This window comes from Oncorhynchus mykiss, chromosome 3, assembly GCF_013265735.2.
Source record: "Oncorhynchus mykiss isolate Arlee chromosome 3, USDA_OmykA_1.1, whole genome shotgun sequence".
Taxonomy (NCBI): Eukaryota; Metazoa; Chordata; class Actinopteri; order Salmoniformes; family Salmonidae; genus Oncorhynchus; species Oncorhynchus mykiss.
In genome coordinates, this window is record NC_048567.1 from 63,775,064 (window position 1) to 63,790,976 (window position 15,913).

At 40.3% G+C, this 15,913-nt stretch overlaps 2 protein-coding genes across 5 annotated transcripts in view; both read right to left on the reverse strand.

Annotated features, from left to right (window-relative positions):
- The window catches only part of LOC110520376 (LIM and senescent cell antigen-like-containing domain protein 1), a 36,570-nt gene extending 32,066 nt beyond the window's left edge, over positions 1-4,504 (reverse strand). The window contains exon 1 of one of the 2 annotated variants that reach the window (XM_036974912.1): positions 3,879-4,504. In XM_036974912.1, coding sequence (XP_036830807.1) covers positions 3,879-3,916 — 38 coding nt within the window. In that variant the 5' untranslated portion in view covers positions 3,917-4,504. Of the gene's footprint in view, positions 1-1,241; positions 1,330-3,878 lie in introns of those variants that run through there. The other variant, XM_036974910.1, reaches the window with a different exon arrangement.
- Positions 4,505-5,933: 1,429 nt separating this feature from the next.
- LOC110520377 (GRIP and coiled-coil domain-containing protein 2) overlaps positions 5,934-15,913 on the reverse strand; it is a 41,599-nt gene continuing 31,619 nt past the window's right edge. For all 3 annotated transcript variants that reach the window (XM_021597655.2, XM_036974904.1, XM_021597654.2), the window contains exons 21-24: positions 14,456-14,662; positions 14,172-14,311; positions 12,656-12,857; positions 5,934-7,067 (exon numbers count right to left, since the gene is read on the reverse strand). In XM_021597655.2, coding sequence (XP_021453330.2) covers positions 6,994-7,067; positions 12,656-12,857; positions 14,172-14,311; positions 14,456-14,662 — 623 coding nt within the window. In that variant the 3' untranslated portion in view covers positions 5,934-6,993. The remainder of the gene's footprint in view (positions 7,068-12,655; positions 12,858-14,171; positions 14,312-14,455; positions 14,663-15,913) is intronic.

Below are 15,913 nucleotides of genomic sequence, written 5' to 3' on the forward strand. Positions count from 1 at the left end.
ACAGGCAGGTCCTGGTGTAGCAGACTACTAGAAAGGCTAAAACATTTGACGGTATGGGTCTACAGCAACTAAATGACCCACACAGGGAAAACACAACTGTCCAAAATGAATATTGAAATGCCATAAAGTGGTATACTTGCCTTTTACTCAGTGTTGATGTGATTTGTGAGTCTGCCTTCAGCACATTATGACTAAATGCTTTCATTTGATATTGTTCCTCTTGCTCAGAGAATGTTATTGGCTAATACAATGAGAGAGGTAAGTGTGTGAATGCGTGCGTGTAAAGAGATAGTTCTATCTTTAGGGCATGGGTGTCTCTAGAGTCAACACACCCAGCAGACACACACAACATTACATGAAATTCAAACATGAATGCAACTATTACATTTATATGACAAACTAGCTGCAACAGGCTCACTATAAAATATCTAACCTGTGGGGTGAAGATGTGATGGTGGTGATGATTGCTGTAATTTGATCATAATAAAAGTGTGTCTTATGATCGTTATTTTCGAGTAGGCTAATGCCCAAAATAACATTCACAGTTAGTGAGAGTCTCTTTAGTATCCTGAGAGGCCAGAGGCTATAGGGATATCAGCTGTGTACGAAAATGAAGCATGTTCAGCAGGAATGTGACGACTGGCTGAAAGACACTCACTACACACACACACCTCCCCTTAGGGTCCTCTTAATGCTGCCTTTGTAGCCACTACATTCCAGTCCTAGTTTAGAGGGTAGAGCTGGGGTGTAGGCCGCCAGCCACTTTCTAACTGACTGACTGCAACACTGACACATTTGAGTACTGTGATCAACTGTCCGTGAGATTTACTTGGTTGATATAATTAATTATTTCTATGGAACAACACATGATTTCTGCATTGATTTCCCAAGACAAACAAGAGTGGTATCAGCCAGAGGAGGAAAGCCAAGTAAATGAATGTCCAAATCCACCAAAACATGAAGATACTGCAACTTTCTGGATATCACAGGTACTGCAGTCTTATAGACCAACGCTGCCCTCAGATTTGCAGCCATAAAATATTGAAATAAAAATATTGAATTTTTTTTGTTCATTTCTTTCAAAGAGACATTGAATTAACATAACTAAGATGTAGAGTGGGCTACTGAGCTACAAACCCACTAATACTTTATTGAACCATCAAGATCTGAAGATCTGATACTGCAGATTGTGTAGGTTGCATGTTGAAGAAACAGAACAATGTAAAATATTAATGTCTTACCAAAGTATTTTGTTAGGCTGCTGTGAGGTTGCTGCTGTTGTTGTCACTGCTCTGTCCCTACTGTGTCTGTTGTTATCTCTGCCTCTGCTCACCCACATCACTTCCTATGTGGCTGCCTGGAAGGCCTGTCAGTGGTTGGCGTGATGATGGAGCGTGTGTGTTTGTGTGTATACATTCATGTGTGTGTGGCTGAGTGTTGGTGGCTGACTGACTCATAGGGTGCAGTCTGTTCAGTGATTGAGGACAGGAATAAGGGTGGAGCGAGCTGGCTGTATGTATCACTGCAGCCATAGTCAGGGCTAGAGTAGGGTAGGGGGTAGGGAGGGAGCGAGCTGGCTGTATGTATCACTGCAGCCATAGTCAGGGCTAGAGTAGAATGGCTAGGGAGGGAGTGGGCTGGCTGTATGTATCACTGCAGCCATAGTCAGGGCTAGAGTAGGGTCGGGGCTAGGGAGGGAGTGGGCTGTGTGCATTACAAAATATTGTCTTTGTTTATTGTGTGTGTCACAGGAAGATACCAGGAATAGGTTTGTGTTGGATCACTCACAATACCACACAGACATTTGGGAAGCAGAGCCACTGCTCCTCTCAACTCATTTCACCACTGCTGTTGTCTACTGTGACCACCAGAGGGCGATATACACATGAACCCACACAGACGGAATAGGAGACTGAAATGTGGGAGTTAGCCAAGTAAGTGCAAATGAAACGGTTTGGTAAACCATCAGAAATATTTCATACAATTGTCTCAATGTCATGCTAGAAACTTGTGACCAATAATGTTATATGCCATTCCAATGCAAGACAGAGACTGGGAACCTGCCTGGTAAGCCTTGATTGTGTAAAAAGACATGATTCAGTCTAAATCCACAATCTGATAAGACTTGTCATACTACTATGGCCCTAGTTTATTCAGGCTCTGGCCAGAAATTCTACTATATTAAAAGGTCAAAACTGCTAATAAATTGGGCAGGGAAAGTACAAATACGCACAATTCCAGTAAAAAAACTAGGTATACCAAATGTGTAAATGTACAAATATGTGTGACAGCTACAGAAGCTATCTGATTGACAGTAGCTCTGATGTCCAATGTTCCCACAGAGCTCATTCCTAGTCAGGATGGAGCACTGAAAGACAGAGAGAGAGACTCAGGAGACTAGAGACATCCGCTCTCCACATCATGATCTCTCTCTCTCCCCCTCCCTCCCCAACAGCAGCTCAGGACAGGAAGTTATATATGGAGTGAGTGTGAATGTTTGTTTGTGGGGGCAGACAGTGCAGGGGAGACAAAATGCATCACAGAGCCTGTTGTACTTATGTTGGGTGAATGTGGCCCGGTGAACGAGTACGGTATAAAACGTTGTCCTTCCTGATGGGAGCAGAGATCCCAGATCTAAATAAAGTAACACACACATGGGGGGGGGGGGGGGGGGAATTAACAAGCCAGGAAGTGGATCTGCTGAAACGTGTCTCATGGGGCAGAATGGAAGTACAGTAACCACTAACAACTGGACGGAGGGAGATAGCATCATCATATTCACTGAGTCAAACCTGAACAGCATGGATATGAAGCTCCTGCCCTGTACTGTATGTAAGTATACTATGGACATAGGTCTGGACCTTTATGGTTGCATTTACATTTTCCCTCTTGACCAATCACATCAGATCTGATTGACAAAAAAAACTATTAGTGAAAAAAAAAATCAGAATTGGGCTGCCTGTGTAAACACAGCCTAAACACTGTTGTCCTAATGACCACAACAAGGTGTCAAATGGTCCCAGGCCTAGGCTACTTCAGTCTAGTCTCATATACTAGACGTAACATAGTAAATGTTAATCCGGGACACTCAAATTAGTATATGTTGCATGTGGTATGGTTACATAAAACAGAAGTCTATTTATGGCAAAAATTAAAGTATGGTGGTTGGTCGGGGTGACTGGGTGGGCGTATAACGTGAACGTCTAGGTTGCGTGTTCTTATGTCATCACTGTAAACTTTAGCTAATTAGCAACTACTTCATTTTTTTTCTACTTTGCAACTACTTAGCATGTTAGCTAAGCCTTCAACCTAACGCCTAACCTTAACCCCTACCCTCGCGAACATTAGCCTCCTAGCTAAAGTTCGTGACAACAAATTGGAATTCGTAACATATCTTACGTTTAGCAAATTCCCTAAAATATTGTACTAATTTCAATTATTAACATATTGTATGAATTCGTAACATATCATCCGAAGTTTGCAACAAGTAGGTCTACAACTGTAAAATCTAATTCAGGCTTGAATAAATGTCAGCAAAGTAGCCCCCTGCAGAGCAGCAAATAAAATACGTTTGTTCATATATCTCATTGTGAATAGGCCTAACCAGATTGATTAAGATTACTCCATGTTGTTCAGTAGTCTATCCTATAAACGAAAGTAGGCCGCGTTGTGATTGTTACATTACTTCACCAGTGGTCACACCCTACACGGCATCAATTCTTCTGTGCGCGACTGCAGACAGCGCTGATCCAGGTCATTGAATGCAACAGGCTGCAATTTCGTTTGTCAAGAGTCAACAGACGGCGAATGATACTCTACAAACTCTTTATAGAAGCAGATTTGGTCCATCATACAGTTATTTTCTGTCCAGTGCTCACCCGTTGCCGTTGGTCATTTCTTCTACCACCCCCAACATCTTCTGGACTGCAGGGGTTTCGTCTCCACCGGCCTTTCTCCCCCCAGATGTTTGGGTCTCGAGGGGATGTATTTTAGATAGACTACTGTTAACAAGAGACACTTTCTTTGTAATGGCGAATGAGCCTCGCCTGTTTCTCTATCAGTGTACAATCTGGCTACTGCGCTAAAATGTCATTTAACCGGACTAGACCCGCCCTCTCGGGAACTTCACATTTTAGTCAAGTCATCCATGTTGGGACCACAGTAGGCTAGCCTTTACTGTAAATACCGAGACAGATGCATATCAGGGGGTTAATATCCTACCTAGAAATACATTTCATGGAAACCGTCAACCCTCATGCACTAACTGTTCTTATTTCATTGCGCTGTTTAGGTCTATTTCCAACATATTTTCCCGCTAAACATGGCGCGATGAAATCTTCCCGAGCAGCACCGGTTTTCCACAGAAGCACCTTCAGTAAAACAATACATTATATTTGGCAAACTACTTCACAGGAATTTGAGCTACAAAGTTATAATTATTGTGTGCCATCGGGGGCTCAGTTGGGCGCTCCTCGAAAGTGTAGCCTATTTTATGTTTTAAAAAGCGTTCGATCAAATTAACAAAAAAGGAAATTCAACCATAAAATAGACACCAATGTAGACTATAACTTTGAACTACATAGCCTACTAGTGCTCATTGTGCTTACGTCATGTAACTGGGAATATATTTCCTTAAAAGGAAGTATTTCCCGGATGAGAAAAGAGGAAAACATCTGAAAGGTCTTTCTCTAGGCTATCCCTTAGAAATACAGAGGATACATAATGAGTGTGTGTTATAATGGGGACATTTTCACTCCAGATCACTTTATTTAATCAACTAAAATCTTTAACACAGTAAATATTTATTTCAATTGACGTGTGTATTCACAGTTAAATAATAAGGATTGTGGTTAGGCTCCTTATTGCAGGTCTCCTCTTCATAAAATGGTAGGTCTAAAACGTAAGCTTATATTTGGACTTATTTGTCCTTTTGTAAAAACACTTCTTACCCAGAATACTACAAGACATCAACTTCAACCAAACTGTGAGGACTGGAAACCCTCACCAGTGTACTACAAAAATCAGTAACCATGTTTAATCTTAGGCTATAGCCTAATAAATCTCTTAAAATAAAATGTTCATCATTAACACAATACTTTCCCTAATGATGAATTAAAAGTACATTCAGTTATTCCCATGTATTACTGGTCCCCCCATTCCTCCCTCGTTCGTTAATAAGAAGCAGAAGCAGCTGCCTTAGGAATGATACAGAACAATGATATTAGCATGTCACCCTGGGTAAGAGATGTGCCAGTTCATGTTTGCCCCCTTATTCCCAATATATGGGAAATAGGATGCAATTTCAGATATAAAGCACTCCCATATGACTACAGAGCAAAGCAGAGACTGGCATTTTACCCAACCACTGATATCCAGAACCATTTCTGCATGTTTGGTTAAGTTGGAAAAGACGCAGCCCCACATTGTAAAAACATGGTAATTACACAGTAAATACATAGTAATTACTATATACACAGAGTACAAAATATTGGGAAAACCTGCTCTTTCCATGACAGACTGACCAGGTGAATCTAGGTGAAAGCTATGATCTCATATTGATGTCACTTGTTAAATCCACTTCAATCAGTGTAGATGAAGGGGAGGAGACATGTTAAAGAAGGATTTTTAAGCCTTGATACATGGATTGTGTATGTGTGCCATTTAGAGGGTGAATGGGTAAGACAAAATATTTAAGAGGTTTTGAACGGGTTATTGTAAAAAAATAACGCTACTGTTATTTTTCACGCTCAAGTTTGCCGTGTGTATCAAGAATGGTCCACTACCCTAAAGGACATCCAGCCAATTTGACACAACTGTGTGAAGCATTGGAGTCAAAATGGACCAGCATCTCTTGTAGAGTCCATGCCCCTATGAATTGAGGCTGTTCTAAGGGCAAAAAATGGTGCAACTCAATATTAGGAAGGTGTTCTTAATGTTTTGTACACTCAATGTATATTTACATATATTTAAGTTGTTCCCAATTACAGATTATGTACCTATATATTACCAGAGCATCCTTTGGTATGTAATATTGATACATCAAAATAAATTAAATAGGTGTGAATTTGAACATGTGAATATTGTCAATTCATCACATATGTTTTTATAATTTAGCAGACACTCATATCCAGAGCGACTTACAGGAGCAATTCGAATTAAGTGCCTTGCTCAAGGGCACATCAACATATTTTTCACCTAGTCGGCTCAGGGATTCGAACCACCGACCTTTTGGTTACTGGCACAACACTCTTAAAGCAAATTTGTGGTTGATCCAAAGGCTCCGTATGTAGGGTGTGATGCAATTGCAGAGCCTCCGGAGGCATGAAAAGGCCAAACTGAGCTCCGTACCACATTTCCGTGCACCTGCCAAATGTATTAACAATGTGGAGGGCTCAGTATAGCTCCGCATTGACATAATTGGTTGACGGTAGGTCCTGTATAAACACAAACTCACTTCATTGACAACTTCCTTCACAACAGTTCTGCGAAGCGTATGAAGCGTATGAGTATGAATACCTGACTTCTGCAGAGGCCATATCACCATAAATGCTGCAAGGCAAATGTAGATGTCAGATTGACCATACAGCGCCTTGTAACTGCTAGGCTACCCGCTGCCCTGTATCAGACCTATGATGAGTGAGCAATGAAAACAGATGGTCAAATCTGTAACAGTCATAGTTCACTTCATGAATTATTGTAAAACATAAGTGTTGCTTGGAATTGATTGTTACAAGCAACAAAATCTATCTCATAAAAATAATCCCAGTAATGACTGAGGTATTGGTGAATTAACCCACCATAAATGGTTCAGTAACGTACCATCAGCTAAAGAAAACAAAAGAGTACTGGCATTGCTGACTACTGGCTTTTTTTCAAGTAGATGGATGATCATCAATATATTAAGACTTTTTAATTACTCAGTTGATCAGACATATGGACCAGATGAAAGTGAAGGCAGGTAGAAAGAGGACATTGGTTGATGTGTGTGTGTGTTCATCTGATGCCTGACCAACTGTGTAGGTAGGAGGTCCATCCTGAGCCTCTAGCTCCTCCCACCTCCTCCTCACCTGCAGCAGAAAGAGACCGGGTTAGAAATACAGGGAAGACACTGCAGTATCAACACAGTATTTCATATACAGTTGAAGTGGGAAGTTTACATACTCCTTAGCCAAATACATTTGAACTCAGTTTTTCACAATTCCTGACATTTGATCAGAGTAAAAATTCCCTGTTTTAGGTCAGTTAGGATCACCACTTTATTTTAAGAATGTGAAATGTCAGAATAATAGCAGAGAGAATGATTTATTTCAGCTTTGATTTCTTTAATGACATTCCCAGTGGGTTAGAAGTTTATATACACTCAAGTAGTATTTGGTAGCATTGCCTTTAAATTGTTTAACTTGGGTGTAACATTTCGGGTAGCCTTCCACAAGCTTCCCACAATAAGTTGGGTGAATTATGGCCCATTCCTCCTGACAGAGCTGGTGCAACTGAGTCAGGTGTGTCGGCCTCATTGCTCGCACACACTTTTTCAGTTCTGCCCACAAATGTTCTATAGGATTGAGGTCAGGGCTTTGTGATGGCCACTCCAATACCTTGACTTTGTTGTCCTTAAGCCATTTTGCCACATCTTTGGAAGTATGCTTGGGGTCATTGTCCATTTGGAAGATCCATTTGCAACCAAGCTTTAACTTCCTGACTGATGTCTTGAGATGTTGCTTCAATATATCCACCTAATTTTCCTTCATCCTCCTTCCTCATGACGCCATCTATTTTGTGAAGTGCACCAGTCCCCCCTGCAGCAAAGCACCCCCACAACATGATGCTGCCACCCCCGTGCTTCACAGTTCGGATGGTGTTCTTCGGCTTGCAAACCTCTCCCTTTTTCCTCCAAACATAACAATGGTCATTATGGCCAAACGGTTCTATTTTTGTTACATCAGACCAGAGGACATTTCTCCAAAAAAATACGATCGTTGTCCCCATCTGCAGTTGCAAACCGTAGTCTGGCTTTTTTATGGCGGTTTTCGAACAGTAGCTTCTTCCTTGCTGAGCGGCCTTTCAGGTTATGTCGATATAGGACTCGTTTTACTGTGGATAGAAACTTTTGTACCGTTTCCTCCAGCATCTTCACAAGGTCCTTTGCTGTTGTTCTGGGATTGATTTGCACTTTTTGCACCAAAGTACGTTAATCTTTAGGAGACAGAGCACGTCTCCTTCCTGAGCGGTATGACGGCTGCGTGGTCCCATGGTGTTTATACTTGCGTACTATTGTTTGTACAGATGAACGTAGTACCTTCAGGCGTTTGCTCCCAAAGATAAACCAGACTTGTCTACACTTTGTTTTGGAGGTCTTTGCTGATTTCTTGATTTTACCATGATGTCAAGCAAAGATACACTGAGCTTGAAGGTAGGCCTTGAAATACATCCACAGGTACACCTCCAATTGACTCAAATTATGTTAATTAGCCTATCAGAAGCTTCTAAAGCCATGACATAATTTCCTGGAATTTTCCAAGCTGTTTAAAGGCACAGTCAACTTAGCGTATGTAAACTTCTAACCCACTGGAATTGTGATACAGTGAATAAGTGAAATAATCTGTCTGTAAATCATTTGTTGGAAAAATTACTTGATTCATGCACAAAGTAGATGTCCTAACCGACTTGCCAAAACTATAGTTTTTTAACAAGAAATTTGTGGAGTGGTTGAAAAACAAGTTTTAATGACTCCAACCTAACTGTATGTAAACTTCCGATTTCAACTCCAGTGTTGACCTACATAGAATGTTGACGATATCTTTGCAATTTCACTGACCTTACTACTACTTACAACACTGAGAAATCAATGGGTATGTGTGTGTGTGTGTGTGTTTTACAGTGTGTGTGTTTGTTTGTTTGTTTACAGTGTGTGTATATGTATATATGTATGTTTGTTTACAGTGTATGTGTATATATGTATATATGTGTGTTTGTTTACAGTGTATGTGTATATGTGTGTGCTTGTTTACAGTGTGTGTGTGTGTGTGTGTTTGTTTACAGTGTGTGTGTATGTATATATGTGTGTTTGTTTACAGTGTATGTGTATATATGTATATATGTGTGTTTGTTTACAGTGTATGTGTAAATGTGTGTGCTTGTTTACAGTGTGTGTGTGTGTGTTTGTTTGTTTACAGTGTGTGTGTATGTATATATATATATGTGTTTGTTTACAGTGTGTGTGTATACAGTGCCTTGCGAAAGTATTCGGCCCCCTTGAACTTTGCGACCTTTTGCCACATTTCAGGCTTCAAACATAAAGATATAAAACTGTATTTTTTTGTGAAGAATCAACAACAAGTGGGACACAATCATGAAGTGGAACGACATTTATTGGATATTTCAAACTTTTTTAACAAATCAAAAACTGAAAAATTGGGCGTGCAAAATTATTCAGCCCCCTTAAGTTAATACTTTGTAGCGCCACCTTTTGCTGCGATTACAGCTGTAAGTCGCTTGGGGTATGTCTCTATCAGTTTTGCACATCGAGAGACTGACATTTTTTGCCATTCCTCCTTGCAAAACAGCTCGAGCTCAGTGAGGTTGGATGGAGAGCATTTGTGAACAGCAGTTTTTAGGTCTTTCCACAGATTCTCGATTGGATTCAGGTCTGGACTTTGACTTGGCCATTCTAACACCTGGATATGTTTATTTTTGAACCATTCCATTGTAGATTTTGCTTTATGTTTTGGATCATTGTCTTGTTGGAAGACAAATCTCCGTCCCAGTCTCAGGTCTTTTGCAGACTCCATCAGGTTTTCTTCCAGAATGGTCCTGTATTTGGCTCCATCCATCTTCCCATAAATTTTAACCATCTTCCCTGTCCCTGCTGAAGAAAAGCAGACCCAAACCATGATGCTGCCACCACCATGTTTGACAGTGGGGATGGTGTTCAGCTGTGTTGCTTTTACGCCAAACAAAACGTTTTGCATTGTTGCCAAAAAGTTCAATTTTGGTTTCATCTGACCAGAGCACCTTCTTCCACATGTTTGGTGTGTCTCCCAGGTGGCTTGTGGCAAACTTTAAACTACACTTTTTATGGATATCTTTAAGAAATGGCTTTCTTCTTGCCACTCTTCCATAAAGGCCAGATTTGTGCAATATACGACTGATTGTTGTCCTATGGACAGAGTCTCCCACCTCAGCTGTAGATCTCTGCAGTTCATCCAGAGTGATCATGGGCCTCTTGGCTGCATCTCTGATCAGTCTTCTCCTTGTATGAGCTGAAAGTTTAGAGGGACGGCCAGGTCTTGGTAGATTTGCAGTGGTCTGATACTCCTTCCATTTCAATATTATTGCTTGCACAGTGCTCCTTGGGATGTGTAAAGCTTGGGAAATCTTTTTGTATCCAAATCCGGCTTTAAACTTCTTCACAACAGTATCTCGGACCTGCCTGGTGTGTTCCTTGTTCTTCATGATGCTCTCTGCGCTTTTGACGGACCTCTGAGACTATCACAGTGCAGGTGCATTTATACGGAGACTTGATTACACACAGGTGGATTGTATTTATCATCATTAGTCATTTAGGTCAACATTGGATCATTCAGAGACCCTCACTGAACTTCTGGAGAGAGTTTGCTGCATTGAAAGTAAAGGGGCTGAATAATTTTGCACGCCCAATTTTTCAGTTTTTGATTTGTTAAAAAAGTTTGAAATATCCAATAAATGTCGTTCCACTTCATGATTGTGTCCCACTTGTTGTTGATTCTTCACAAAAAAATACAGTTTTATATCTTTATGTTTGAAGCCTGAAATGTGGCAAAAGGTCGCAAAGTTCAAGGGGCCGAATACTTTCGCAAAGCACTGTGTGTGTATATATATATGTTTGTTTGTTTGTTTACAGTGTGTGTGTGTGTATGTATATATGTGTGTGTTTATGTTTACAGTGTGTGTGTGTGTGTATATATATATATGTGTGTGTTTGTTTACAGTGTATGTGTACATGTGTGTGTGCTTGTTTACAGTGTGTGTGTGTGTGTTTGTTTACAGTGTGTGTGTATGTATATGTGCTTGTTTACAGTGTGTGTGTATGTATATATGTGTGTTTGTTTACAGTGTGTGTATGTGTGTTTGTTTACAGTGTGTGTGTGTATATATATATATATATATATATATATATTTGCTTGTTTACAGTGTGTGTATGCGTGTTTGTTTACAGTGTGTGTGTGTGTGTGTGTGTGTATATATGTGTGTGTTTGTTTACAGTGTGTGTGTATGTGTATTTGTTTACAGTGTATGTGTATGTGTGTTTGTTTACAGTGTGTGTGTGTATGTATATATGTGTGTTTGTTTACAGTGTGTATGTGTATATATGTGTGTTTGTTTAAGGTGTGTGCATGTGTGTTTGTTTACAGTGTGTGTGTGTGTATGTATATATGTGTGTTTGTTTACAGTGTGTGTGCATATATATATATATATATATATATATATATATATATATATATATATATGTGTGTTTGTTTACAGTGTGTGTGTATGTATATATGTGTGTTTGTTTACAGTGTGTATGTGTGTGTATATATATATATATATATATATATATATATATATATATATATATATATATATGTGTGTTTGTTTACAGTGTGTGTGTGTGTGTGTGTGTGTGTGTGTGTGCTTGTTTACAGTGTGTGTGTGTGTGTATATATATATATGTGTGTGTTTGTTTACAGTGTATGTGTACATGTGTGTGTGCTTGTTTACAGTGTGTGTGTGTGTGTGTTTGTTTACAGTGTGTGTGTATGTATATGTGCTTGTTTACAGTGTGTGTGTATGTATATATGTGTGTTTGTTTACAGTGTGTGTATGTGTGTTTGTTTACAGTGTGTGTGTGTATATATATATATATATATATATATATATATATATATTTGCTTGTTTACAGTGTGTGTATGCGTGTTTGTTTACAGTGTGTGTGTGTGTGTGTGTGTGTATATATGTGTGTGTTTGTTTACAGTGTGTGTGTGTATGTGTATTTGTTTACAGTGTATGTGTATGTGTGTTTGTTTACAGTGTGTGTGTGTATGTATATATGTGTGTTTGTTTACAGTGTGTATGTGTATATATGTGTGTTTGTTTAAGGTGTGTGCATGTGTGTTTGTTTACAGTGTGTGTGCATATATATATATATATATATATATATATATATATATATATATATGTGTGTTTGTTTACAGTGTGTGTGTATGTATATATGTGTGTTTGTTTACAGTGTGTATGTGTGTATATATATATATATATATATATATATATGTGTGTGTTTGTTTACAGTGTGTGTGTGTGTGTGTGTGTGTGTGTGCTTGTTTACAGTGTGTGTGTGTGTATGTATATATATATATATATATGTGTGTGTGTGTTTGTTTACAGTGTCTGTGTATTTGTTTACAGTGTGTGTGTATGTATATATGTTTGTTTGTTTACAGTGTGTGTGTATGTGTATATATATATATATATATATATGTGTTTGTTTACAGTGTCTGTGTATTTGTTTACAGTGTGTGTGTATGTATATATGTTTGTTTGTTTACAGAGTGTGAGTGTTTGCTTGTTTACAGTGTGTGTGTTTGCTTGTTTACAGTGTATGTGTATGTGTGTTTGTTTACAGTGTGTGTGTACCTACCCATTGCGATAGCAGCCAGTTTATTCTTCTCCTCAGGGCTGAGTTGTAACATGGTGTGTATGACAGGGAGTAGAGCCTGTCTCTCGCTGCCTGACTGCAGGAAGATGAACTGTAAAAGGACATTCTTCAGATACTCCAGGTTGGCTACACTCTTCTCTCTCTCATGGTTACGCTCCAGACGACGCACTTCAGACTTCAACAGCTACAGAAGAACGAACAAGTACACAAAGAAACAAGAATGAATGTGTGAGCACTGTATATGTACGTTTTCAGGGCAGAGCCCCACCTGTTTTGAGCCCCACATTTTTAGCAACAATGTTTTGCATGTTATTTTGGCATTAATATGTGTCACATATCAGTTTGCCAATAATGTAAAAAAAAAAAAAAAAAAATATATATATATATATATATCGCTGAGTTAATAAAGCCGCATACAAACATGGTCTCTTTTTTTGTTTTGAGTAAAGCAGCTCCAAATACAGGTGTTTCAGGCTAGCTCAGTGCTTTCTGTGGCGGTGGTGCAAGCCAGCAGAAAATACGGATTGAGCCGTATTTGAGCAGTGATTGGCTCAGTGTTCTGTCACTCATGGGGACACTACGTCTCCACTAAGTAGAACTAGAAAATTGGGTGCTGCCATAGAGTTACATTAGAAGTGTCCATCCGAGAAGGATCAAGGTTATAGGCCACAGATAAAATTACATCAAATCACATTATATCTACAGTAGCATTGATTGCCCTGATCATGTCACCATCATACTTTCAAAATCTTAGCTAGCAGTCATCATCATGAATCAAGTCGACAATCTACTGGCAAATCCTTTTTAATCCTCGTCATATGAAGATAAATAATGAAGAGAAATTTGAGATAAAACGTCTCAGTGCTCATCGGCCATTGGACATAAACATTACACAACAAGTTGGAAATTGCAAATTCAACAATGAGTGGATTGGAAGGAATCAGTGAGGCTAACTGCAAGCATTGCAAATCAATCATTGGCCTGCTATTCAGTGGAGTGGCTGTGTGGTCCAAAGTATAAGATTATGGGTATTTTTTCAGAGTTTAAAATGATAAACATTCAACATTGACCATGCTGTCAGTGAAGCATGATGTGCCGTGCTCAAAACAACTGTTAACACAGAACTGCAAAATCTGAGATCAAGACAACTGGGAACTCGGAAAAAAATGAGCTACGACTGGGAAAATACGCTTTGAACTTTCATCCAATTCGGAACGTGGGCCTCTTTCTAGAGCTACGACCTGAAGATCACGGACGTCATCATGATTCAACCCCCCCCCCCCCCCCCCCCCCCATGTTCTTAATGTCACTGTACATTTCAAAAGTGGTGAACAAATAGTTATATTGACTACGTCCGTCCTAGCTCACTCATTAATGTCTTTATCCAAATGATTGGATTCAAGATTAATAAGTTAAAATCACCACTGTCTGAAAGTGGGACAGCATCTGTGAAAGAGAGCATATCTGTTTCATCAGTACTGTGTGTGTGTGTACGTACATTAACCTGTTCCATCAGAACAGCGTTAGTAGCTTCGGTCTCATGCAGTAGACTGTTCATGTGTTCCATACTGCGTGTAGCTGTGGTCAACTTCTGATTCAACTCCTCTTTAGTCGGCTCCACCTGCCACACAAACGGCTCTGCAACCAGTCACACAAACAAAATGGTCCTTTAGCAGACAGTTGTATTCGAAGACAGTTCACAGTATATAAAAAAAGTATCCCTTGTGGGAATCAATCCAACAACTCCGTAGCCTTTGGAGACATGCATGTATACACACGTACCCTGTTTGGGGTCTGGGGAGGTGAGTAGTTGCTCCAGTGAGGGTAGGTATGTGGATGACAGGGACTCTGTCTCGGAGGTCTCCATGCCCTCCCCCTCCTCTCTAGCCATGGACTGGAGATCACCGAGGCCCAGCCCCCCCGTTCCCCCCTGGTCCACGGGCCGGCGGTCCACCGCTGACTTACGACTGGTCTGGACTGGAGCTGGACCTGGAGGGAGACAACACATATCATACAGTCATGCGGGGCAGAGAGCAACAATGTCATTCCATATTTCACAAGTGTGAAATCCAGAAGTGTAGAAGACCGGGGGATACATTTATAAACAGACAAAAAAATTTTTTTTAAAGGTGCTGAAAAAGAGCAGATTCCACAGGTAGGTGTGTTTGAGTGTGTGTGTGAGAGACAGAGGCAGAGAAATGGCAGGTGCTGGTGGGCAGACAGTGTCTGATTGATGGACAGAGCATGAGAAACCTGTGGGTAGAACCACCTGCAGCCTACCTTGCCCTTCACACCATAGAGAACACACACAGCTTTGTCTTACTATACTTGTTAGGACTTTTTGGGGACCAACAATTGATTCCCATTAAAAATCCTATTTTCCCTAAACCTAAAAATAGCTTTTTTACAAGTCAGGATCGGCAAAATGTCCTCACTTCTTTTAATTTTAGTTGGTTTACTTTTCTGGTGAGGACTTCTGGTACTCACAAGTATAGTAAAATGTGCCCACACACACACAGTCTCTGGAACCTTTTGACTATAATCTGTACTTTCAGATTCAATCAAATCTAGAACATTTTACAGTTCAGATGAAGGGAGACAAGGAGAGGAAGCTTTTTATGACTATAGGAAGGCATCCAGCCCTGCTGTCTCCAGAAGTACTGCTTGGCCCAACTCTGTGTGTTAGGGTGGCACTAATGACCAGGTTCTCCAGATGCCAGTGTGCTAGTGCCACCCAGAGGGGTGGGCAGAGCAGAGCTGGTTAAGGCTGGATGGGCTCTCTGTACCCTTCACACTAACTAACACCTGGCTAGGCTGCTGAGATGAAGTGTGTACCATCTTTACACAGCTGCACTACAACACTGGATGAGTAAGATGAAAAGACAGACCGCGGGAGGGAGGGGGAGGGAGCGAGACAAAAATAGAGTGCATGTGTTTACTCTAAGTGGCTCCAGAGAGCAGGTGTATGGGAGGTGATATATTATCGCTATCAGCTCTGCTCTCTCATACTCAACTCATAACTAGGGCTGTTACGGTGACAGTATTAGTGCCACACCGGAGGTCACGAGTCATGACGGCAGTCAAATTCTATGTGACCGTTTAGTCATGGTAATTAGGCTTCTCCAAGCTCTGATGCTGCTGATGGTCATTAGAAGCCTACCAAACTTTCTAACTGCCTGGTAATAGGCACTCTAAATGTATTTGAAAATCTAATCAAAACACTTCATGAGAGCCCATGAG